This window comes from Physcomitrium patens, chromosome 13 (assembly GCF_059467195.1).
Source record: "Physcomitrium patens ecotype Gransden chromosome 13, ASM5946719v1, whole genome shotgun sequence".
NCBI classification, from domain to species: Eukaryota; Viridiplantae; Streptophyta; class Bryopsida; order Funariales; family Funariaceae; genus Physcomitrium; species Physcomitrium patens.
This window is the reverse complement of record NC_143422.1, coordinates 3,907,201-3,934,584: the sequence shown is the minus strand read 5'-3', so window position 1 is coordinate 3,934,584 and position 27,384 is coordinate 3,907,201. Positions and strand designations below refer to the sequence as shown.

At 31.3% G+C, this 27,384-nt stretch overlaps 2 protein-coding genes across 2 annotated transcripts; one reads left to right on the top strand and one right to left on the bottom strand.

The window, feature by feature from the left end:
* The first annotated feature begins 854 nt into the window (after positions 1–854).
* LOC112290553 (WD40 repeat-containing protein HOS15) lies at positions 855–6,744 on the top strand. The gene is made up of 14 exons (XM_024536928.3): positions 855–1,330; positions 1,887–2,032; positions 2,394–2,772; positions 3,248–3,336; positions 3,603–3,649; positions 3,985–4,129; positions 4,310–4,373; positions 4,586–4,744; positions 5,042–5,163; positions 5,528–5,602; positions 5,714–5,767; positions 5,947–6,020; positions 6,144–6,218; positions 6,352–6,744. Exons 1-14 carry the CDS (start codon positions 1,270–1,272, stop codon positions 6,569–6,571), a joined length of 1,710 nt encoding a protein of 569 aa, XP_024392696.1. The 5' UTR covers positions 855–1,269; the 3' UTR covers positions 6,572–6,744.
* Positions 6,745–7,088: 344 nt separating this feature from the next.
* Positions 7,089–8,092, bottom strand: LOC112290555 (uncharacterized). Its single transcript, XM_024536933.3, has 2 exons — positions 7,765–8,092; positions 7,089–7,460 (listed from the first exon to the last, which is right to left on the bottom strand). Exons 1-2 carry the CDS (start codon positions 7,992–7,994, stop codon positions 7,241–7,243), a joined length of 450 nt encoding a protein of 149 aa, XP_024392701.1. The 5' UTR covers positions 7,995–8,092; the 3' UTR covers positions 7,089–7,240.
* Positions 8,093–27,384: the final 19,292 nt, after the last annotated feature.

The window sequence follows — 27,384 nt, the reverse complement described above, 5'->3', positions numbered from 1 at the left end:
TCTCAAAAAATCACTACTGGTACAGTTGTTTTTTTTTCCATGATTATTTTTGTTTATTTATTTTCTGAAAAAACAATTGAGATGGGGAAATTCATTTCAAATGCTAAATCAATTAAAAGATTGATTAGAATATTCATTTCATTTTTATATTTACTTTTTACTATTTGTAAACTGTGTTTTATTTTGACAACAGCGTATTTTTCGTGTAAGCTTATTATTTTAATCCACGCAAGTCAACTATTCAGTCTAAACTACCAGAAAACTGTAGAGACATCACACGATCTCTGATAATTACTATTTCTCGAACAACTTAAGAATGTTGAAGACATTGTTTAGTTTTTGTATTTCAAAATCATGCTCTTATTATATCCTGTTTAATTCCATATAACTAACTTGCTGTACGTAAACAATGAGAAGTAAAAAGGCAAGCAACAGAAAAAGCGCCTTTTTCCCAGAGTTTTGACAATGGGAAGGAGCAAAATGTTTTTAGAATAGTTCTGGGTTCATTGTTTCAACTTTCTTTTAGGATCGTTTTAACATTCGTACATATTGAATACTTATAAATATATATATATATATATTTATAAAGTTAAGAAAGGTAACTCTATATATCCCCCCCCTTCTAACTAGAAAACAGAGAGGTGACTGACCGGAGATCCTGAGGTGCAGCCAGGGCAGGGGACAGGAGAGAGAGAGGTTGAAGTCAAAATTGAAAACGGGTGGGGGGTGGGGAAGGAAGGGAGGGAAGGGAAAGTCAGAGCGAGGAGGAAGAGAGAAAGAGGGAGAGAGAGGGGGGAGAAGGCCCTACAAAACCCTAATTCCATCCCCCATCCCCCCACCCCTTCCTCCCTTCCTCTCGCCTCACGTCCCTCTCTCTTTCTCTTTCTCTCTCCCGCCATTCTCCCCACACACTCCCTTCCCTTCCCTCTCTTCCCCCCCCCCTTCTTTCTTTCTTTCTCTCTCTCTCTCTCTCTTCTTCCCCTCCCTCCCTTTGTTCCCTTTTCCCTTGCCCGAGCTCCATTCTCCTTCCGCATCCCCCCCTCTACTTTCTGTGTCTGTTTCTCTGTCTATCTGTCTGTTGCTGGCGCGAGACGTTGTGTTCGTCGGTGCGGGGGCGAGGAGGAGTTGGTCGTCGTCGTCTTCGTCATCTCGGTCTTCGTCGTTGCTTGTCTGTTTGTTTGTTTGTCAGTTGTGGATTACGCTGTGTCGAATGATCTATGCCATCACTGTGTCGAGCTCAGGGGCAGTGTGGGAGAAGCGGAAATAACCATGACGACCATCACCTCGCACGAGATGAACTTTCTCATCTTCCGCTATTTGCATGAGTCTGGTGCGACTTTAGTGCTTCGATTCTCTCTCTCTCTCTCTCTCTCTCTCTCTCTCTCTCTCTCTCTCTCTCTCTCGTTTCTTGTGTTGTTTTTGTGATTTCGTTTTATTAGTGTTTGGTTGTTTATTTATTTAATTTTCCGGTTGTGGATCGATAGGTTTTGGTTTCCTATGTTTGAATGAGTGTTAGTTGTTTTGCATTCGAGGGTAGAGGTAATCGAGGAATTGTTAGGAAGGTAATTGGCTTCGCTACTCGAGTTTTAGGGTGCAGGAATGATGAATGAAGGGAAAAATTAAAAGGTTAGTCTGCACAGAGCTAGGTTGGTGTTTAGGAGTTGAGAACTAACTCACGGGGAGTTTCATTTCGCTCTACATGAGTTTGACCTGTTTCATCTCGTAGCGTTTGCTGTTGGGTTTTAGTATTTGGCTGTCTTACTTAGCTGGCAGGACGTTAGCGTGGTTCCGTAGTCAGAGTACTTTCTAGGGTTTCTTCACCGTGTTTGAGTCCAGATATATTAGACTTCTAGTTGGCTAAACTAAGTACTTCCGTCCTTGGCCAGGTTTCACGCACTCGGCATTTGTGCTTGGATACGAGGCTGGGTTGTACAAAAGCAATATCGATGGAAATAGCGTTCCTACTGGTGCACTCATATCGTTCGTTCAGAAAGGATTGCAGTACCTCGAGATGGAGGCAAACTTGAACGATGTAAGTCGATAACATTACCTTCTTTACAGTGTATTTTTCAGAAGTATATATATATATATATATATATATATATATATATATATATATATATATATGTATATATATATTGTCGAAACCGCACTCATCGAGTACTTTCCTCAAAATTAATGTTGCCAAAAAAGCAGTATAATCCTTCAAAAGTTTCTTCTACTAGCCACGATATTCTGCCGAGTTGCGCTGTCGAGGATGAAATAGTCATACAGCAACTTCTTCATGCTACTCAGGCTCTGGAAGTGCTACTAAAATGACTGGAATCCTTCCAAAACATAGCCATCGATCCCCTTCTATTCGGTGTGAGACATTCGGTGGATTTTGGTAACAGGATGGAACAGAGGTTGATGGCGACTTTTCTCTGCTCCAACCCGTGGACCTTCTGACCAAAGACATGATGGAGTTGCGGATGATGATTAAGGAGAAGCGTTCAAAGGTTGAAAGGGAAAAAGAAAAAGAAAAAGAGAAGGAAAGAGAGAAAGAGCGAGAGAAGGAACGTGAAAGAGAGAGGGAGAGGGAAAGGGAAAGGGAGCGACAAGAACGCGAGAAGGAGAGGGAGCGAGAAAGGGAGCGGGTAGAACGGGAAAGAGACCGCGAGAGGGAGAAGGAACGAGAGAAAGAGCGGGAACGTGACAGGTCAGAGCGTGAGAAGGAACGGGATGAGAAAACTAAAATCAAAGTTGAAGAGCCTCGAGGAGCGCCTGTTGGAGGTGCGCACATATTTATCCATCTGCAAACTCAGTAGTCGCCAATGACTAAAAGGATCTTGTTGTAGGGGAAATTGTGGTATGTTTCAGAAGAGTAATAATTCTGTTCACGATGGAACTTAGGGTGCTCATGTGATGTTGGAAGTGGCTTTAGCTGATAGTTACTAAGAATATGAATAGAAAGGTTCGGGTTCAACCTCAATGGAAGACCTAGGGTTTAGTCTAGAAAGTCGGAATTCGATATAATACATGGCTGCTCGTTGTATGCCTTAACCGCCTGCAGTAGTATTCTATGCATGGATGGAGTCCATCGGCGCAGCCTTAAGCTGGTATGAGCTTATCGAGCTGAACTGGAAGTGTAGTTTCTAGTCTGACACACGTAGAAGATAAAGAAGACATTTAAGTAGTTAGTTGAAAATAATTGTTGGATTACAACGGCATTATATTTATGAGAATTTGGCTCCCTTGGTGTTTACAGATCAAATGGAGGTTGCTAGTGGTACGACATTTCAAGGAAGCGAAATTTCTCATGCTGATGTTACTATTTTAGAAGGGCACACCTCTGAGGTATATGTGATCTAAAACTCCGATACCTTTGGTAATTGTTTACTATATTTAGTTATCAGTATCAATTTAGAGAATGATTCTTTGTCATGCAGTAAAAAAAAAAATAAAAAAAATAAAAAAATAGCAGTACCATTATTTGGAATTTTGCAGCATCTGCATGTTCGTTATTATTCTCAGAACTGAAGCATGTACAATCAATTGTGGACTTCGATCTCATTTTCCGGACAAGTCTAATTTTTAAAGGTGAGACTTTGTTGCGAATGCAGGTTTTCATTTGTGCTTGGAGTCCATCTGGATCTCTTCTTGCTTCTGGGTAAGTGACCAATCTTTAGATTTTATTCTAGGTCTATTATTAGAGAACAAAGCACATTTTTGAATGGTTACTCTTCCTGTTATTATTGGAACAATGTGTTCGCTAGAGTGTAACCGTTGCGATACGTTCCCGTCATCTTCTATGCGATGTGCCTCGTCCAGGACATTGATCGTGTTATGTTGAGTGATTACCCAGTTTTTTTTTTTTTTTTTTTTTTTTTTTTTTTTTTTTTTTTTTTTCCTTCTTCTTCTTCTTCTTCTTCTTCTTCTTCTTCTTCGCATACTGCAGATGCCCTCTTCTTCTCCATGTAGCTAATTTTGCAAAATCCAATGCAGCTCTGGGGACTCAACTGCAAGAATATGGAGCATTAGTGATGGCCCTTCCGGGAATTCTGCAGCAGCATCTAAGCCTCTTGTGCTTAAACACTTCAAGGGCAAGACTAATGAAAAAAGCAAAGATGTGACTACTCTGGATTGGAATGTACGTTAGTTGAAATTACTTGCTGTCACACATTGGGTTATTGCTGAGTTACCATTTGTCCTGATTACGATCTTTCTTTCTTTCTTGATTCGGGTTGGAAAGATTATTTGTGCATTTGTATGAGTGAAACGCTCACTTGGAATGAAGATATTGAATGTGGACACTTTTTGGTGTGTACAGGGCGAGGGAACTCTTCTTGCTACTGGGTCATATGATGGGCAAGCTCGAATTTGGAGCAAGGATGGTAGGGTTAATTCTTCCACATTATAAAAATAATGAATTTTCAACTGCCTAATTGTTGTGTAGTGCTTACGATTGTTTGCGTCTCCTTGATGTAACATGTTGGACCATTTTGTCTAATTATTTTCTGCTCACGGTTTCAGACCGTCGTGATTTTAGTGGATGATTGCTTCTCCTGGATACTTTGGATTTGATCACTTTCTTTTGTCGGTGCAGGAGAATTGAAGAACACCCTCAACAAACACAAAGGTCCAATATTTTCCTTGAAATGGAATAAAAAAGGAGACTGTTTGCTTAGTGGCAGTGTCGATAAGACGGCCATTATTTGGGATGCTAAAACTGGCGATGTGAAACAGCAATTTGAGTATCATACTGGTAAGTACAGCTACGGATTCGAAATTATCGGAAACTTTTCTCGAGAATGACATGTTTAAAAGCGAATACTTTTACAGTATCATTCCACTCCATTGCTGGTCTTGTTGTAGGATTCATCCAGATCGAAAGTTGCTGTCTCCTCTTAACGAGTGTTAGGCCACGTCTGAATTTTACACATTATGATCACCTGGTCGTCTTGTGTGTTTAAGGGTTGTCCTATTCCTGACTATGATTTATTTTGTTGCTGGTTGTGCCATCTTTTAGCTGGACTTTCTAATCAGATATGTGGTTTTGCAGCACCCACACTGGACGTTGACTGGCGCAACAATCTTTCGTTTGCAACATGCTCAACTGACAAGATGATATATGTGTGCAAGCTTGGAGATACCCGTCCCGTGAAAGTATTCCAAGGTCACCAGGTAGGCAGAGTTCCCGTTAATTTATGTGAGAATTGTTGTTTTAGTACTTTGTAGGAACTCTTATAAATATGCTCCGAGTACACGGACATTTCAGTGATAGCCATTATCATCAATCAGAAGTTCAATGTGCTAGGTCTGTGCACCATTCAAAAGAATTCTGGAAATGTGCTCTTATACGTTGTGAAACTGGGCTTTGAGATTCACCGTAATAGGCAGTTACACCTGCTTAGGATTTGCCATATTGGTCATTGGGTAGTAGTGCTCTGTGACCTCTCAGCCTGAAGTTCAGTGACAAAATCTCTCTCAAATAGTTGTTGACTTCCTCAATTCTACTCATTTGCCACGGGGTTTTGTATTGGTGCAGGATGAGGTGAATGCTATCAAGTGGGACCCCACTGGCACCCTATTGGCCTCATGCTCTGATGATTTCACAGCCAAGGTGTGGTTATTTTCTTGTCTTGTCTTCCACTCCCTAATTGGAATAGTGCAGTGCATTTGGCTTTTGTCATTCGTTTGTGACGTTCTTAGACTAATAACGTGTTCTTCGCAGATTTGGAGTTTAAAGCAAGACAGATGTCTTCATGATCTTAAAGAGCACACGAAGGTAAAAATCTGATGATCCGAGAATTCATTGAGCATGCCTAAATAACAATCTTAGTTGAAATTTTAACTTTTATTATTGTCGCTTACGTCAGAATATCGAATTTTTTCTTGAAGATTGTTAAACAAAAAGAATTTTAATATAGTCGATTTACCAGTTCCATGTCATTTACACGTATACAGGAGATATATACGATCAAGTGGAGTCCCACAGGCTCTGGGTCAGCAAACCCCAACCGTGATTTGGTGCTGGCAAGGTAATGTCTATCTGTGGGCAGATCTATTGCAGTGTTAACTTTCTAAGCTGTTATCAAATATTTTTTGCCATGTCTGGTTGTTTACTAATTATTTTTTTAATTAATCATTTACATAAACTGCAGTGCATCTTTCGATGCCACTATCAAGCTTTGGGACGTGGAACAAGGATCGCAACTTTTCAGTCTCACACATCACAGGTGGGTTGCTAAATTTATGGTAATTTAAGGTTATGTTGAAAGTATTTGTTCTCTGCTTCACACCTTGCCTACCATCAGGCTTTTATCGTCGCTTTGTGCTGTTTTGACCATTTTACTTTGGGCGTGTTTACAGTGAGCCTGTTTACTCTGTGGCCTTTAGTCCCAATGGGGAATATCTCGCAAGTGGATCATTTGACAAATGTCTACACATATGGTCGGTGAAGGATGGAAGCCTGGTGAAAACTTACCGTGGGAGTGGCGGTATATTTGAGGTTTGCTGGAATCGTGAGGGAGACAAAGTGGCCGCATGCTTTTCTAATAACACCGTTTGCGTGTTGGACTTCAGAATGTAGATTTTTTTAGGTCCCTTCCCGATAGTCTCATCAGTATTCAAGCGTTCTGTCACATGTACAGCTAGCTTTTGTTCATTATCAATTTTACTTTACCATACATTTTCCACCTTTGCAATATGGATTTTCATTTTGTTAAATTGATGATCATCATCAATTTAACAGTATTTCATCCACACGTGTTGAGATTGTAACCGATACAAAATATTGCAAGGACGATTTTGCGTTCAGCTGTTTTTGTAAGCTGTATGTTTTTGGTTAAAGATTCGTGCAGAATTGTTCGTGTAGTTTTAATTTGGTGCAAGATTCAAAGAAATTCGAAAATTTATTGAAAAGTTTCAAATATGTTTCAGACTTTCAGACGAGTTGCAGAAAGGTTTGTAGTTTGAACATACGAGCGTAAAACTATTCAGCAATCTGCGCTATCAGAGTTGTCGACAAAATGTCAACCTGACATTTTGAGTTAACAAATGTTTAAGAGATGCATGTGACAGATTGAAGGTTGTGGAAGACGAATCCGTTTTACAGAGAATTGAAGCCTCAACTTTATAACGAAATTTGGAATACACAGAGTGGGTACAGATCCTGAGCATTTTTACGTGAGGAGCCGCCTAGAGATTATCCTCCTTCACTCCGTCACTTGAATCACACATGTTACAATGCCGAGGAGAATCAAGCAGTGTGGCTATGGCCGTGAATGGGAGTCGCAAGGCTCCATACGAAGCCGTAGGGGTCGATGACCTTGCCGTATCGCTGGCCCCATGACTGGTCTGCGACTTTCTCTGACACCTTGGCTCCAGCCTCCACAGCTTGCTTGAAGGCCGCATCCACGTCGCTGGTGTTGATATGAAGGATGACGGGCGTTCCGTGCAGGGATGACGCGTTGTGCACACTGTTGTGCCACGAGGCAGTATTTCGGTCAGTGCTGTGTAATTAAAACTGTTTGTGAAATACTCTTGTCGTTTTGGTTACATGGTGATCGGAGCATCATTTCAAGTTCCGAACGCATGACATGAGCTGGAGGTTTTCAAGAGACAAAATGAAACATGACCGCTACTGTAAGAGCTAACCCTAAGCACCTCCATAACTTCAAGCTTTCTGCAGCGATCCAAGAGACACTACCAATCGTCATTTGGTCAATCCACGGATTAGCAACTACTGAAAACAGTCATTTTGTGGGAATATCATGTGTTTACCTGGATCCAAGCTCTTCCGTCTCTTCCACGAGAAGGACTTCGGCGTGTCCGAAACGGAGATGCGCATGCTGCACAGACTTGTCCGCCCCAGTGGGATGCTGCTTCTTCACGGTCTGCCTCTTCACCTCCTCCGCGCCGAATGCTTTCTGGTAGAATGCAATGGCGTCGTTCACTTGGTGTGGCTTCACCACAAGGTGAGGCATCACCTGCTCATACACGATCCCCGTCATGATGCAAGATCCGATTCCTACAAAATACTAACTAAACTCTCAGCTACTATCGTTCACAGGCTTCTGAATAAGTTTCGGCCTCAAGAGTAGAGGAATGAAACCGTGCTGATACAAAAAGAAACCTTGGGTTGTGCAATATAGGAACTGATGGACGAGTGGAAGGGTTTACAAGAACTAGGTCCTATGCACACATTCTTCTCGTGGCTCGTGGCGGCACTCGTCTGCAATCTCGAGTATTACGGTGCATGGGCACGTTGGAGACAGTAAGCTTCTGTGGGTGCATGATTTTCTTGCTCGTGTATCAACACAGGTGAATGAATTGAATTGTAGGTTTTTATTTGGCAGTATCCAAACCCTACAGACAGCTGCCACTTACTTTAAGCAGTTCTACGTTGGATTGGTATTGGAGCCTCCCAAGTTTTTATGGATTTTCACGTATTGGGATTCACACGAGAAAAGTAAGAAAGATTTTAAAATCTTCTGCTTCTCTGTTCTGCTGTTGCTGCGTGTGCCATGTGTGTGACACGTTTCGACGATTGGTCGAACATACTAATTCAATCCTTACCCCAACTTCGAAAAGCATTTATGTGGCACCGCCTGAGGCAAGATACTTCAACTTGTTTGTCATATCCGTTCACTACGTTGGTTGCAGTTCTATATATATATATATGTATATATATGTAAAAAATACTTTATCAACATAGTTTGTGTAGACCAAGTAGTAGCCATATATATGAGGAACTGGCATGTACACAGTGCATGATTCACTGCAGATAAATTTGGTTGTATTTCACTGTTATTGTTTTTATTTTGTGTGGAAAAGTGTGTCGGTTCTTTGATTGTGCAAAAAGTCAAAAGAGAATCTAGAATAAAAGACTATATATAAAAAACATTGAATGTGTCAATATAAAAAACATGGAAGAATCCTATAAAATTTAATAAATAGATATAATATATAGTATGCTGCAATAAGTGTGAAGTATATGCAAGTAAAACTGAAAATACACTTTCGAGTTTGTGAGCATAGCTACTGTTTCGAATTTTGTAAAGAAAATTTAAAGGAAAATGAAACTAAAGGCAGTGAGGAAAGAACTCTTTAAATCTAAGTATTTTAGTAAATGATAAGAATGAATTATTAAAATAATTTTTTTACCTATGAAATATTAACATTACAGTTAGTTAATAATAGCCATCTAATATAATACTTAATTTTTTAATAAATATAATTAAAAAAATGAATTATATAAATATAAATATATATATATATTTTAATAATTAGAATAACAAATGAAAATTTCGAAGAATAATATTAATAAAATTAATAGATATTAATTATAATTTTTTTAAGAGAATTTAAGAATATACGATTTTAGATCAATATAATATTAACTTTTTTCTCAAAAAAGAAATTCAAGAATGAAATAAATTAAGCCAATTTGATACATATTACAAAGGTCTACACAACAAGAAACTTTATAACATATTCTAATATAAATACCATATTTTTTCCTTTTTGCATTACCTTAAATTTGACTACAAAATTTTTAATTCTTTTTTGTATGTAAAAATAGCTTAAATTTGGCACATGGAACAACATAATGCATGGTACAATGTAAACATTTTAGCTCTATTGAAATTATGCATTATCAAAGTTTATTATGATTTTATTTGTGCCAAAGCTACAATACAATCAGCTCATATATATATATATATATATATATCTTTTAATGCTAATCTTATTGACTAGAAAATTTATTATATTCCTAATGAAAATTTTTAATTTTAATGCAAATATATATATATATATATATATATATATAATCTTATATAAGCTTATACTTTTCTGAATTAGAAATAATTGTGGTGATGTTTTTTTTTAAATCGAGATTTATTTAATTTATCTTTTTGATTAGACTTTTAAAACAATGATTTTTTATAATTTTATTCATAAAAGCATAATTATTTTTTAAATACATGTTTGAAAATATTCTTATTTTTTAAATTCATATATATATTAAATATCTATATATTATACTTTTTTAGTATAAAATATTTTATAAGAATTTTTATTGATGTTTGAATTCTTTTGTAAAATACTTTGAATTCACGTGAGTTTTATATATGATGTTTTTTCATTTTGTATTTTTTTTAGTAATAGATTTAATCAATATTTAAATGGATTAAAAAACTGAAGCAATTTTTTTTATTTTGGTTATTTTCTTGCAAATTTTAATTATTCCCAATCCTTCATCTCAATTCTCTTCCATGTTCCCAATGCACATCTCCCCGTCCCCCGTCTATATTTCCAACTTCCATCTCTTGTCCCCCTTGTCTCTCATTTGCTGTCTCTATTCTCAACTATGTTTTAAGTTATTGTTGTTGCTGTAGTTCTATTTAATCTATAGATTTGAATCTTCAAAAATCCTATCTTATCAATTTCTTTACAACCATAATTTTGAACCAAATTTCAAAAGAGCAATTATATACTAATTGTCAAGGACTTGAATCTTGAAGAAAAAAATCCTTAATATATTCTTGTATCACTTGAAAAGACTAGAAAATCACTTAAAGCTGGTACTATATTGAACTAAAATGACTATTGCCAAAGGCAAAAAAACTAGAAAGTTTTGAAATAAGACTAAGGATTTAAAATATATCAACAACAGTGAAGAAGGCTTTATACTTGCCTCTATATATACTCTCTAATTAAGAACTATATGACAATATTCTCTAGGACCTTTAATACATTGTGGTATTACGTGAAGTCTTCCTTGAGAATGCGCCAAGTATTTGGCTATAGAAGGTAAAAGAAATTTCCAATAACAAGTCCTAACAACTCTAATAGAATCATATATAAATTAAAATTAAAGCTTAATAAACATAATCAAATATTGATTAAGCTCAAATAAATTTTTAAATAAATTATAAAAGAATACAAAAGAAATCTTAAAGAATTTCTAAAAAAGTCATAAAGAAATAATAAAGAAATCCTAAAAAATCTAAAAAAATCTAAAAGAAATAAAATACAATTCCTCAATAAATCTAGAAAAAATATAACAAAAATCCTAAAGAAATACAAAATAAAAATAAATAATTTTAAAAAAAATTCAAAAAAATTCAAAAAAATTCTAAAAAAATGTAGATAAAATCCACAAGAAACTTAAAGAAATCTTTAAGAAATTCTAAAGAAATCTTAAAAATATATAAAATCCTGAATCAATACTAATTAGATCCTAAATTCTAAATCAAATCTTAATCAAATCCTAAATCTTAAATCAAATTCTAATTAATTCTTAAACAAATTCTAATTGAAACCTAACTAATTCAAATTAAACATAGGATAATTTTAGAGCCTCAATATCTATTGACTAAACTATTGATCTTGTTTAAAATTTCATATGCCTCTCAATTTCTTAGCACAATAAATTAAAAAAATTAAACTTACAAAATGGAATAAAAACATCATAATCCACTTAGATGTAAGCCGACCTCCATCGTTGACCTTAATATTGATCTTCTAGCAAAAATAATTCCTAATTGAATTATTAACTTATTCTCAAATTTTTCATAAGTGTTGGAAGTCAAGTCAACTATTAGCTCTAATGAAAATCACCCCAATCCAATTGATAAATTGTTGCAAATCTTAGATAGCCTTACTAGACCTAAAAATTTAAATTCTAAGATCCTAACTAATTTGAGCTTCAATAATCTCCAATCCAATTGTCTAATTAAGCTCAAATTGATAATATAAGTTGAATACAACTATATTCACAATTTCACAAAATTTCACTTATATATCTACTAAAAAACTTATAAAATTATTCAAATTATAATTTCTATTTTATTTTATAAAATCTAGAATCATCTAAAATAACCTTGATTTTGCAAAGCTCTCACAAAGTCATTATAAACTCAAATCACTTGAAATTAATTCTTTAAAAAATTCTATAAAGTCTTCTTTCAAAATTTACTTTTAGATTTGTAAAAGAATCTTGAAGTTGCTACAGATGTGCAATATTATGTCTTGGGATCTGATTTTGATCTAGGTTGAAAATTAGTCCTCTCCAAGTATCAAGTTTTGTCTTCTCGAGGTAATTTCTGCTAAAATCAACTCCTAATTCCTTCCTATATATGCTTATATTCTTTATTTTTTTAATCGATTTTATTTTTCCTTATTTATGGTTCTACAAAATAAATAGAAGCCTATTTTATAAAAATACAGTATTTATATTTTTAGTTTGCTATCATTTAACTATTATTTATATTTTTAAAATAATTTTTTTATAATATTTTGAAATAAGATCTTCTAAAATATGATAATTTCTTCACTCTTTCATCTATTAGTTGTATTACATTATTACACTACATTGTAAGATAAGAAAAAAAAATAATTATAATTTGAAGTCCAATTGGGGTACTGCCGTAGCATTGTAAATAACTAAAATTCAACAATCAATACCACCTTGATCAATACTTTCACTTTGTAGCACCAACATCTTAAGAAGAATCAAATTTTGTTAAAGAATGTGATTGATGAATAGCCTTTCGCCATTAGAACTAATTCACATTGGCATTGTCATATGTCGCACTCCACTTCTAATTAATTGCTATCAAAAGTTTTATGAATCTTTAATCCACACCATAATATTTTCTAAATAAGAACATTTTTGGTAACAACAATAATGCCTAAAATCACACAACAATGGTATTTTTACTTGAATGAAGAGCTTGGAGGCTAGTTGTGCCACTTTGAATTTCAACTATATATCAACAGTTTATTAAGCAAGAAAAAAAATTAATTAAATAAAATATCGTAATAACTCACATAAGTACATAAATGACCAATAATACAACTCATAGAGACAAAGTCCAAGAGCCTTCACCCAATTCAAAATAAAAATAAAAAAATAAAAAAGCATAAGATATCAAAGATACAAATTTTGAAAAAAGAAATCTTCAATACACTCTTATGTTACTCAAAAGGATTAGAAATTTATTCGAAGATAATATAGTATTAAATTAAAATGACTATTGTAAAAGATAAAAATATTAGAAAGTCTTGAAATAAGAGTAAGGATTAGAAAGGTATTGACATGAGTAAAGAAGACTTTACTCTTGCCTCCATAAATACCCTCAATTAAGAGCTACATAGCGATGTTCTATATGACCTCAAAAATGTATTGACTTTACAAGATATATATCTTAATTTTCAAACCAAGTTTTTTATGTGTACACAATATAATTAGCTTCTGCTACAAGCTACCAATATATAATTAACTTATTGACCAAGTTTCTAACTTATCAATCAACTACAAATACATGTAAAAACAAAGGAGCATCTATGAAGCTTATAGAAAGCTTCTTTAAAAAAATATTTTGAAATAAATCTACTTTTACCTATTTATACTTAATCAAATAGGTAAATATTAGAATAAATATGTATGTCCTTGACGTTATCTAATTTTAATAAAATAATCTACTATCACAAATATAAAATCATATAAACTTCAAACTAAAAGATCTGTGATCAAATCTATAGAAATAGAAGACTATGATTGTTTTAGAATAGATAATGGCTAAAAAATTCCATAAGATTGATAAAAAGGAATTTTTGATCTTGAATAAATATCACATGATTTTATAAATTCTTTTATTGCATTCTATATTTGAGGCCATAAAAAGTCTCTTGATATTAGTTCCAAACTCTTATTGTATCCAAAATATTTGGTTGCTAAAAAGTCATGATGAGCTTAAAGAATATGTAATCATACTTTGTTTTTTGAAATATATAATTATCTCTCAAAATAGAATAGATTATTTTTGAATTTAAACTTAGAAGTATCATGAGATTTAAAAGAATTATTTTTAATATTATAAACAAGAAGATTTTAGAACATATTTAATTGAATTTGCTTGACAAAGGTTGAATCAACAATCAATGTTGATTTTATTGCTCAAAGATGAAAATGCTTTGCTTTCATAAAAATCATTCTTTGTTAATTACAAGCTACATTTTCTTCTTTTGATATAAGATAAGAATGTCTTAAGAGGAAATCTACTAAACCTTATTATTTTTTAAGTTGATAATTAATTTTGAAATCAAATCTTAATAAAGACATCCTACAATAGACTTGGTAATGATTCAAAATACGTGTTGACATTAAGTACTTGAGGTTCTTTTAATTTGTATATATAATGATTAGATTAGAAGCTCCTTCTAAATAATTATGCCATTTTTAAAATGAATCCACAACTAGAAGAAGGACTTTGTTATGGATCTCATGGTTAATCAAGGCTGCTGAAAATTTCTTCAAACAAAAAGCTACTCATTGAAGCTTGTCATCTGCTTCCATTTATAATAAAAAAATACCTATAGCAAAGTGTTATGCATATGTTTTTATGAAAAATACCTTTAAAAAGTCAACAAAATATAAGATTAGTGTAAAAATAAATACTATCTTTAAGGCTTCAAAAGTTGCTTCAACTTCTTTCTTCCACTCAAATTTGTCTTTATATGTCAAACGTGTAACAAGAGCCACTACTTGAAAAATATTTTTGATGAAGATCTTGTAATAATTGGCAAACATCAAAGAACATTGCACATCTTTGATTATTCTTAAGATCTTCTAATCTATGATAATTTGGATTTTTTTAGGATCCATTATAAGACCATTGTTTTAAATGATATATCCTAAAAAATCAACTTGAATAATAAAAAATACATGTTTTTCCATCTTGATGTATAATCTTACATCTTTTAATTTTTGTAGTACACGAAATACATGGATTTTGTGCTCTTCTATTTTCTTAGAATAAATCTAGTTGTAATTTAAACAATAGATGATAAAATCATCAAAAAACTCACAAAAGTCATCATTCATTAGATATTGAAAAGCAATTGGCATGTTTGTGAGTCCAAAAGGCATGACATTATATTTAAAATATCCATACTTGATTTGAAATTGTGTTTTTTATTCATCTTTTTTTTAATACATATTAAATTGTGAGTTCTTTGTAAATCTATTTTTATTTAGATTTAAATTTCATTCAATTGATCAAGAAGTCTTGAATTGAAGGATAAAAGATACCTATTCTTGATGGTGATCTTATTGACTCATTGATAGTGCATATACATTTATAGAGATCTATCTTTTTTCTTCACAAATAAGATAGAAGCTCCAACTCGAGATTTAGAATTGTGTATAAAGTTTTTAGCCAAATTTTCATCTATGTATTCTTTGAGTGCAACCAACTTGTTTTGTGATAGGATATAGATTGGTCCAAATAGTGGTTGAATTCTTTCATGAGGATTAATAGAAAAATGATTATGACAATGTTTTAAAAAAATATCTCCATTCTTTTTTTCAAAGATGTGTTAATAATCTTGATATTACTTTGGAATGCTACTTGAAATCTTTTCTTTAGTAACAATGGATGTGACTTATATAACAATAGCTGATCCTTCTTTTGTAGCATGCATAAAAGTTCTCTCATCTATCAATAATAGTTTAGATGTATTAGTCTTATAGATTTCTACTTGTTTAGTAGAATCTTAGGCTAAATTATGGAAAAAATAAAGATTGTAAGAAATCTAATCTATCTTAAGGTTATATCTTTTTAACCACAATAATTCTAAAATAATTGAATTAAAAAGAGATCTAATTACTTTAATAAATATAATTAAATATTACTAAATTATTATAAATATTAATTTCTATTTTTATAGAAATAATTTTATGTCTAAAATTCTCAAAAGATAATAAATAATTATTTATTATTTCTACATGTATAAATTTTATTTTTTTCATATTAAAGATATATCTTATTTTTTGATATATATATATATATATATATATATATATATATATATATTTTATAAAATATTTTGAGGCTCTTGAATCTAATAAGGCTAAGGTGATTTTTTGGTCTTAAATAAACTTCTATTATAAAACGAGATAAAGGATCTGAGGAAAGAATAGGACCTTTACTAAGAATTGTATAAGATTTCAACTACATGGTCCCTATTGTAATTGGAAAAACTTATTTTTTGATACATTGTCTTCTTTGGCAACCATACTCTTCATTTTATAATTACATTGCTTCTTAAGATAATAATAAGTAATGTACTTGGATTCTCCATAATATAGGTACAAATCTTTTTAACAACAATACAACTTTTTTTGCTCAATAAGAAATTAAAAACCTACCATATCAATTTGTATTGATTTTAGCCTTAATGAATAAGTTTCTGAAAACTTGAGAGTTGCCATCATTACTTGATTTATTCCTCTTTAGTCAAAACTTTATTTTTAATCCCTTCCAAATAAGTGATTGTTGTATACAATGGTTAGCGCAATAACTTGTGCCAAAGATTTTTCTTTGAATATTATTGATAACAAATCTTTGATATTGTCTTTTAATCCATATTGAAATTGATTGATAAAGGCTTTGTCATTTTAGTCTACATTATTGTACTGTAATTACTTATAGTATGTAAAAATTAATTAGGACATATAATATGTTCATAAGTCTTGATATATGTTAGAATCATTAATATGATAATTTAAAGAGAGTGGATATAAAAAAATTTATTTTAAAATTTATCTATTTTGATTATAGAATTTAAAAAAATTATAGGATCTAAATATTTAGTGTGAAGCATTGAGAAGAGATTAGAGTCTAAAGATGAAAATCTTAACAAATAGGAGGCTTATTGGAAGGGATGAAAGTAAGGCATGGTTGGATGAAGGCAAGGAATAGAAATCTTTATTTCTATTGGTCGAAGGCCATGTCCAATGGGCTTCAAGGAGACTGCTCAAGGCCTTATTAGGGATTAGGGTTTCTTTTTTGAATTCATTCGAGCTTTAGAGGCTAAGGTCATCAAATTTAGGTTTTTGGATATGTATTGGGTGTAAATTTTGTGTGAATTGGAGTTTTTATGAAGGAATTATTGATGCTCAAAGTTAAGGTGTCAATTTCATACTTATTGTTACCCTTTGGGGCATAACATGCGTTTATAGAGAACAACAAAGGATCGACAACTGGGGTTGGAGAGAGCACTTTTTTGACTATACTATTCATTTACTGTTTGATGAATTTGGATTTTGGATGAAGTTATAGAGAGTTGAAGTCAGCACATCCAAATCAAAGATAGTAAGTAAGTGATTTTGTTCATAGTAATGATTTGAGCCATATCTTAAATTTTTGGACGAATTTTTGGCTAAAATCTTATAAAAAAGATAAATTATTGTATTAAAAAGCCATACATAAAAATTTTGTGGCATTTAAGTGCTTAGTTTGTGAGATATGAAGAAATTTGTACGTGAGTATATAAATACTAGGATTTGAAACTATTGTTAGGATTTTGGTGATATCTTAAGATCCATAATGAATTTGCAATTGAAATTTGTTGTAGTAGTTTTTAGAAGTACATCAATACTTCATGTAAAATTTGAATATGTTTGAATGGTCCGATTGGAAGATTTGAGTTTTTGAAGTTCAAGAATAATATCCCATAAGGATATATAAGGATTTAGAGGTTTTATCATATTTTAGATGTTTTTGGGAACTTAAGACTTATATATTTGGTATAATAGCACCTTAAAGTGTTATGTACATATATAAAAACTTGGTCTTTCTTATCTCAAGACTTGATTGAACAATTAGTGGCAGCTAGGAGCTCAGTACTTTCTTGAGGCAAATTCTCTCTACCTTGATAATGTTGTCATACTGTAGTTGGTTATAGTATATAAAAATTAATTAAAACATATATTATTTTTATAAGTCTTGATGTGGATTAGAGTGGTAAGTAAGTAAATTTAAAGAGAGTTGATACAAGAAAATTTATTTGGAGATTTATCTATTTTGATTTTAGTGTTTATATTATATAGGATTTAGATATTTAATATAAAACTTAAGAGAAGGTTGGAATCTAAAGATGAAACTCTAAACTATTAAGAAGCCTATTGGAAAGAATGAAAGCAAGGTGTGGTTGGATGAAGGTAAGAGGTGAAGATCTTCATCCCTATTGGTCGAATGTCATGCCCAATAGGCTTCAAGGAGGCTGTCCGAGGCCTTATTAGAAATTAGGGTTTCTTTTTGGAGGTTATTTGAGTTTTGAAGGCTAGGATCAATAATTTTAGATTTTTGGATATGGTTTGAGTGTAAATTTTATGTGATTTGGAGTTTTTATGAAGGAATTATAGGCGCTTAAAGTTAAGGTGTCAATTTCATACCTATTGTCACTTTGTAGGACATAACATATGCTTACAAAAAGCAACAAAGGGTCGGCGACTAGGATTGAAGAGAGCACTTTCTCAGCTATATTTTTCATATATTTTTTGATGAATTTTAAGTCTAAATAAAAGAATTTTAAGGCATTGATTATAGTACATGTAATTCAAAGATAGTAAGTGAGTTGTTTTGTTGATAGTAACGATTGGAGCCATATCTTGAGTTTTTGGACGAATTTTTGGCTTAAAATTTCTATAAGTGTATGTTATTAGATTAAAAATCTATAAATCAAAGTTTCATGGTATTTGAGTACTTAATTTGTGAGATATAAAAAAATTTACATGTGGGTATATGTAAGCAAGGGTTTGAAGTTATTGTTAGAGTTTTGGCGATATCTCAAGATTTGTAATAAATTTGTAGTTGAAATTTGTTTGAATAGTTGTTAAAAATATATCAATATTTTATGTACAATTTTAGATTGTTTGGATAGTTAGATCATGAGATATAAATTATTGAAGTTTGGAATTTTTTTTTCGGAAGGATATATAAGGTTTTAAGTTATTTTATCATATATTTGGATATATTTTTTTTTTACTTAGGCTTATGTATTGATGTAATTTTCCTAAAAGAAAAAATATCACATATGCAAACTTAGAACTTTAATATCTTAGACTTAATTGAGCATTTAGTAGCAGCCAGAAGCTAGTGCTTTTTTGAGGCAAACTCTTTCTACCTTGACAATGTTGTAAGCAAGGTTTTGGAATTTAGCAACATGTATGGTGGTTGATTACAATCCTTATCATAAAGAAAGAGCTTGGTCTTTGCTATTCTTTTTTGATGATTTTTTTTAAATATGTCTATAAACAGTTTTAGGAATGAATTCAAATCATAAAAGAATTATGAATACTTTTTCATTAAAAGTACAAACCAAGAGAAAGTACTTCCAGATAGAAGTGTACCTATGAATCTATTTTGAGTAAATCTATTAGGATATTAGAAGGAATGCTATCTTAGATAGAGCTTAATTTGTTATAAAAATCCTTAAAATTTTGATTTTTTTCTATCAAAATTCTCAAGCATACTAATTCTTGTCCTCATTGTAATTATAGAAGCAAAACTTTATGGATTTGGTTGTGAAGTCAATCTACTTGCTTCTTTTAACTCTATAACTTTTTGATGTAAACTTTGAATATCTTCCATAGGCATAAGATTATTGTTTCATTAGTTGGTGATGGTAATGTGTGAAATTTCTATCCTAAGAATGTTGATAAGTTTGTGAAGATTTGTAATAGTTGCAAATCTATTTTTATTTCTACCAAGTATAACATCAATAATTTATCCTTCTATTTTAAATAACTTAAGAAATCTACAAGTTAAATTAGAAGAAGATAATCTGCAACTTCTAATGTCATATAAATTTTTTTATAAAGAGGGATAATTTTCTCTTTTAAAGAAAAAAAATAGTATTAAAAAATCAAAAAATTTGTTTGAAAGTATATAATCTGCAATCGTCAAATCACAATTCTAGAAGTGAGATAATCTACTCATTTTTAAAATAAGATAAGAACAATAAATTAGAATTCTTTTGAAATTATTGAGGATATAAATTTCAAAAAAAAAAATCCTCAATACACGCTTGTATCACTCAAAAGGACTAGAAAATCATTGTAAGATGATATTTTATTAAATTAGAATGACTATTTCTAAAGACAAAAAGACTAGAAAGTCTAAAAACAAGAATAAGGATTAGAAAGGCATTGACAAGAAAAAAAAAGACTTCACTCTTGTCTCTATATATACTTTTAACTAAGAGCTACATGACAATATCTTATAGGACCTATAAAATATATTGACTTTATAAGATATATATCCTAACTTGTAAGTTAAGTTTTCTATATATGCGCCACATAATTAACTTATTCTACAAGCTACCAATACATAGTTAACTTCTTGATCAAGTTTCTAACCTACCAATCAACAATAAATACATGTAAAATCAAAGCAACATCTATGAAGCTTCTGGAAAGCTTCTCTAAAAAAATATTATGAAATAAATCTACTATTATTTACTTCTATTTAATCAAATAGATAAATGTTAGAATAAATATGTATGTCCGTGACATAAGAAGTACTGCATTGTAATATTCTTGCAATACAAAAGAAAACATATAACAGTTTTGTAACATTAGAACTTGTGAATTGTGAAGGAAAAAAAATAAAAACATTGCTATAACACCAAGCCAAGCAGTACATGCTTAATTACAATAGATACCTTAGTTGTAGAACTTCCATAGCTAGCAAAGAAATTTGAAAGAGAAAAAAAAAAGAAAAAAAGGCTCAATTTCAATCATCTCCAAATGCCTGTGAATTCCTCCAAAGAAGTTGGATTAGATTTCTTTCTAAGAACTCTAAAAGGATGAAATATTCTCTCATTATTTTTATTTTTATTTTTATTTTTATTTTATTTTATTTTTATCATTTTTTTTCTTCTCATTTTTTTTTTTTTTTTTTTTTTTTTTTTTTTTTTTTTTTTTTTTTTTCTTGTCTTGATCTTATTATTTCTTATTTTATTTTTATTTTTAGATTTTTTTGAATTAGTGATTTTATTTTAGCTTTAGAATAAAAATAAAACTATTATATTAAAAAATCTTAAATTTATATTAGTTGATTTAAAGAAAAAAGTATTCATTTTAAAATTCTTTTTCAAAGAAAATTCTATAAGAGACTTAGACTTGTATTGAAATCTTATTTTTTGCTATTTATTTCAAAATTCCTACATTAATTCATTAGATTGGTGATTTTAAGTACTATAAGTATATTTTTTTGTACTAAATACATAAGTGAGTCAATTGCAAGACACACATATGAAAATCATTTGGGACAACTTCAAGAGGCAAAGACTCCATTATCTCTTGCTATTGAGCAAGTCCTTATTTAAAGTTAATTTCTCTAGTTGTAATATCTTATTTGAACTAAAAAGAATAGTGCTAAAGAATCAAAATAAAATGCTCATAAAAAATCATAAGTAGTATTAAGTTCAATCATGTCTTTTATTTTTTATTTTTTATTTATTTTTTTGAAATAAAAAGACTCTTGAAGAAAATAGTCTACTTACTAAAGCAACATGAAATAATTCTATGAGATAAGAAAAGAAACAAAATAAAAGAGGTGGAATAATAGAAAAAAAAGAAGAAAGATAATTTGACTTCCAAGTATTTTATTTTTATCATGGTAGGCCCTATTGAAATAACCACCTTAAATTCTTTTTAGAATGTTCTATAATGGATCCTAATTGGTCCACTAACCTAATCCCAATTCTAGAAACTTCCATAAATTTAACTATCTATCCCTATACAAATATCTTATCTATACCTTGTTATAATTAATCTTCTTCTATTAATATGGAATGTCCTTGTTTTACTCTCAATGGTATTTCCAAATTATCTCTTAGCAATGGATGAAGTTTTCTGCACGTTTCCACATTGTATCATGAATGAAATAACCTTTTCAAAGAACTTTGTATTAAAGTTGAAGACATCCACTGCTAGGACAAAGGTAGTGATGCTCTAAAATGCTATCTACTTCATATTCTTGTTGGTCATCAACTACAATTGGTAGTAGTGATGATTGATGTCAATCTAAAAATTACTTTGGCTCGATATGAAATTCCTTCAGTTACAAAACATAAAAGATTAGATGGACCTAAATATGTAGCAAAAGTTCAAGGCAATATGCAACATCAAAAATGATTGCAAAAATATAAAAAGGTCCAAGCTATTGATGTGCTAGTTTATACATTTGGATTAATGTAGCAAGTAGCAAGTTGGCATTGGAAAGTAACACCTGATCACCTTTCTAGAAGATCTTATATTGGCGATGGTTATCCACATACTGCTTCTATTGATTTTGTGTAGTAAGGAGGCGGTGTCTTACTTCTTGAAAGGCCGTTATAATCCATTGTAAGCTGTCATATAAATTCTTCCGTTGTCGAGTTGTTGATATTGATGAAACAATAAAGAGCTACTAGTGTAATTGGATGTTGACTCGTATTAAAGAAAAATTTTGAATGGACAATACTTGTTTGAATACTATCATTGTAAGCAAATTCAAAGGACGTCAATTATTTATCTCCATCATTATGATGAAGTACCACAAATATTCACAATATATTTTCTAAGGTCCAATTTGTATGCTCTATTTGTCCATTTGTTTGGAGATGAAAAGCTATAGACATTGGAAGTCATGTGTCTAGTAGATTAAACAAGGCTTATACATATTTTATTATGTTGACATGACTTGAAAGAGTGTACAAAGGCTCACACATCATGATCCAAATGTATCCAAAATCATGTTCTTAAGATCCATTCTAGAATCTTCTCTTATCTCAGATGTCCAAATATTGGGATGCCATGTCTTTCTTAAAGTATGCACGTCTGGAATATAGTATTATTGGATATACAACTCTGCTTCTTGAAACAAAAGAAGCCATTACTAAGATTGTAATTTTGATATTGTATATTGTCTACCTTCAGCCGATTGCTAATCATCTTAAAATAAGCATCTTGATGCCTAACTTATTTCTATTTTATCTCTTTGATTAGATTTGAAATGACACTATTAATGGTAGCGACTTTGGCTTGTTTTTTGAATTGTCCTTCAAGTCTATTCTCTACAATAAGCTGCCTGACATAATATATTGTTGTTTTTTTTTGTACTCAAGTTGGATATCAAAAAGCTACAACTATTCTTCATAATGATGATATTATAATTTTATATTTTTCAGATGGAAATCATGTGGCCAGGGCTAATATCAAGCTTGTGTGATTCATATGCCATAAGTTGAAGGTCCCTACCAAAGTCTTGTTGAAGGACTGCTATTGTGTTGTGATACAATTATATGATAAAAATATGACTAAAAATAAAATTTTAATTAATATTCTATTATATTAATTCAATAAAAATTCAAAATATTTTAATAAGACTTTTATGAAAGCCTCTTAGCCTATTTTCTTGTCTTAATAGCAAGTAGATAAAAGTTAGTTAGTATTTTTACCTTATAGGATATAGAAACTCTTTTACTATCTTAGAAAGGCCATAAATTGATAAAATCAGAGTAGATAGGTAAATGGTTGGTATGATTGATACTAAGATCAAGTTGAGGATAAGATTGGACTAAAAAATCCTTAAGATAGATTAGATTGATACTCGGGGGTCGACTGTTTGTGAGATAAGGTCGAAATCAAACCTCTAGTCACTAAAACAATTGCCTAGGACAAAATAGGGATTCATTTGAAGATCGGAGATTAAGATTTGAGAGCTAGCTTAAAGTTCTTTCTAGAGGCATAAAGATTGTTTTTGTAGGATTTTTGAAGACTTAGCAATTGTTGCTCAAGGTCAAGGTTTGTATTAGTGATTTGGATTTTATAAAATATAATTAGGGCTAGCAATTTTGGCTAATTTTTATAATTGGCATAACACCTATAGTTCAAAATTTGATACTATTTGGATTATTAGAAGTACTAAGTGTATACAAAATTTTGTGATAATCTAATAATTTGATTTAGAGATATTTGGTTTTTAGCACAAGAGGGTTTCAAAAGTTGGTAGTTTGAGGTTGGATAGGATTTCTATAATATTTGGAGATCTACGAGTTTGATCAAGATGAAACTTAGTATGGTGTTGAAGGACTTGAAGATCAAATTTCATACCAATTTTGAGTCAAAGTTAATAGTTGAAAAAGGAGTTTTGCTTCACTTTTTAAGTTGGAGGCCGAATGACATCAATGCAATTTTTGGAGGTTTTCTCACAATTTGTAAGTTGGATTGGATTGAAAATTCTTGAGCATATAGAAGACTTATATTGACAATTGCATGCAAAATTTTACATCAATTAGATAGTCAAATTAGTAGTTACAGCTTGTTAAAACTCATTGATTAGGATTGGGGCTTATAAGAAAAACCTAAATTGCTTAAATATGAAAGTAACAAGGTAATTGAGGTTTATGTATAAATGAGGCTACTAAAAAGAGTTTTTTTTAGTAATTTTGAATTGAAATTTGGATTATATTCTTTTCATATGGGTGAAACCTATTAGGATTTTTTGGATGTTTTTGAAATACAACCTCACCTTCCACAGCTAGGTATCTGGTGCATTCCCAAGCAAGATCATACATAATATGACACCGCTCCAATTAAAAAGTTGGAACTATCAATGTTAAGCATACAAGGAAGGTTAGGATCATATAGTTGCAATATTGGAGCAATAATGAATCCTTCCTTCAACTTATCAAAGGTGCTTTGTTACTCCAGATTCCATTCAAATGGAGCACCTTTTTCTAAAATGTTTGTTAATGAGGCAATAATGTGAGCAAATCACCAAATGAAATGGCAATAATATCCAACAAGGCCTAAAAATGAGCAGACTTCAAAAATATCTTTGGAGGTTTGCCAATCCTCCACTTCCTTCATCTTATCTTACTCCATATGCATGCCTTTGAAAAACACCACATATTCTAAAAATATGACTTTTAACTTCCAAAGTTCATATTTTGATTGCTTTTAATAAACGTGCTCCTTTTGTAGCTAACTCAACACTTCTCGTAAGTATTGTAAATGCTCTTCAAGGATTTTATTGTATATGAAGATATCATCAATTAAGACGACTACATACTTATTCAAAAAGTTCAAAAATAATCTGTTTATGTGACCTATGAAAGTGTCTAAAGCATTAGTGAGGCCAAAAGATAAAACTAGTCATTCAAAATGTCCATAATGCATACAAAATGCCATCTTTTTTACAACTTTTCTTACAATAGATGTTTGCCTATCGCCAATCCAAAGATTCAATTTACTAAGGATGATTGCACCTCAAAGTTGGTCAAGAAGATCATCTACATGTGGAAGTGGATATACATTCTTAATAGTGTGCTTATTGAGGCCTCGATAGTTGATGCAAAAGTAAAGTCTACCATCTTTTTTGTGTGCAAAGAGTACAGGTGCTTTTTATGGTGATATATTTTTGCCATAGATATATATATTTATCCTAATAGTTAGTTACTTATATGATTAAATAGAAGTCAATAAATATAGAATAATTTCATAAAGTCTTTTAAAAAAGCTTCTTAGAAGCTTCATAGATTCGGTTTTGATTTTAGATATATTTGTAAGTTGGAAATTTGGCTAACAACTTAATAACGTATTGGTAGTTTGTGGAATAAGTTAAATCCATGTAATAGCTTATAGAACAAGCTAACTATGTGGCAAATACATAAATAACTTACCTTATAAGTTAAGACATATGGATAACAAAGTCAATACATATTGGAGGTCATATAGAATATTATCACGTAGCTCCTAGTTAGAGAGTATATATAGAAACAAGAGTGAATCCTTCTTCACTCTTGTCAATGCCTTTCTAGTCTTTATTCTTATTTTTAATAATAGCTATTTTAATTCAATATTATATCATCTTTGAATGACTTTCTACTTCTTTTTAATGACACAAGAGTGTATTGAGGATTTTCTATCTTTGAGATTTATATCCTTGGCAACTTTTTTGAATAATCATTTTTCTATGAGTTTGTCCAATGTCTTCCTCAGTTCTTCAAGTATTTTTGGTATTAGGTGATAAATTGGTCGACTTGCTATATGGCTCCAAGTAATAATTTTATTTGAAAGGGGGCACCTCGATCACAAGGAACACCACTAGGTAGGTTTGTTGAAAAGACATCTCAATATTTCTATTTAAGTTGATCTGCCAGTTCTACTCTTTCAACTATCTTTCTTACTACTCATGCAAGATTTAGAACCATGATATATAGTGGTTGCTTATACTGTATTTGCTTCTTTGTAAAGATCATTCCTATAAATAAGTCTTTATTTGGAAATTATCTTTTATGTTCACTTGATGCAAAAGTGCAAAGAATCACCTTGTGTCCACTATCTTCAAAAAAGATTGTCTTTGCTATGTAATCAACTTACTTATTTTCCATCTTTAACCATGGCATATCAAAGATAACATCATATCTTAACTTTTTCACCTTGAACCTCTCTCTTAAGACATAGGTGTCAATCAACTTTAAGGTTTGTTCTTCACATGTCTCACTCAATATGTTTTTTTAGTCATTTGCATGATATATACTTTTTTTTTTGATTGCATTAGTTTTAATTCTAAGTTAATAGACAATTTGAATTGAGATAAAATTTTCTATAGAGCCATAATCTATAAGTACTTGACATGGTTGTCTTCTTAGTAGTTCCATTAGATGCATCAATTAACTCTTTTTATAATTACTTGAAGCCATGCCATTTGTTTCTAAGAAATAGTAGCTATTCCCAATACTGACTTTCGACATCTTTACTAGGAAGCCCTATTTTCTTCCTCTGTCTCAATATTGACTTGGTGAATTTTGAGACTATAAATCTACCTTGTCTTGTTGGTGCTTGAATTTTGACATTTTGGACATCCTCTAATTTGATGGCCTGGTTCCTGATAATAGAAATATAATTACTTTTTTACCAATATTTTTTAACTTTGTGGTATCAATGATCTTTGTAGGGCATTAATCTCCATTGGCATTGGTTGTTGTGCCATAATATTAGATAGCAGCATAAGACTTTGTACTATACGTCATGCTCCATGATTTCTAAAATCTATAGCATCAACCTTTTCTGTAATCTAAATTATCTCTTTGAATATTTGTGGATCTCTTAGCTCCACCTTTTGTTGGATTCTAGGTTTCAAACGTCGTAGGAATCAATCCATCATCTCCGCCTCTAAAATATTACCAATTTAGAGATATAAAGACTTGAATTGAGAGACATAATCTTGCATCGACCTAGATTGTATAAGATTTGTCAATTGATTGCATGCTATCTTCTCCACATTGATGGACCAAAATTGATTCTTAAACTCGGTCTTAAACTACTTTCAATAACAAAATCTACCTGGAACTCAATGTCACTATCGAATGGGTGCCACATCTTTCAAATAGTTGGCTGCATGTATAATTCCTTCAATAGTATTTGCCTCAAATACTTGAAGGTATTGTTGCATATTGAAGAACCATTGACATACATCTTCTTGTCTTAAAGGCCCAAAGTATATATTAGGCTTATTGAATTTTAGCCTAGTAGATGTCAATTTCTTTGTCCTTAAG

Coding starts and splice junctions, on each gene's coding strand:
- LOC112290553 (XM_024536928.3), top strand. CDS start 1,270: ATGACGACCATCACCTCGCACGAGATGAACTTTCTCATCTTCCGCTAT. Junction 4,745..5,041: donor GCAATTTGAGTATCATACTG/GTAAGTACAGCT, acceptor GTGGTTTTGCAG/CACCCACACTGGACGTTGAC. Junction 6,219..6,351: donor TTCAGTCTCACACATCACAG/GTGGGTTGCTAA, acceptor GCGTGTTTACAG/TGAGCCTGTTTACTCTGTGG.
- LOC112290555 (XM_024536933.3), bottom strand. CDS start 7,994: ATGACGGGGATCGTGTATGAGCAGGTGATGCCTCACCTTGTGGTGAAG. Junction 7,461..7,764: donor ACGGAAGAGCTTGGATCCAG/GTAAACACATGA, acceptor GTGGCACAACAG/TGTGCACAACGCGTCATCCC.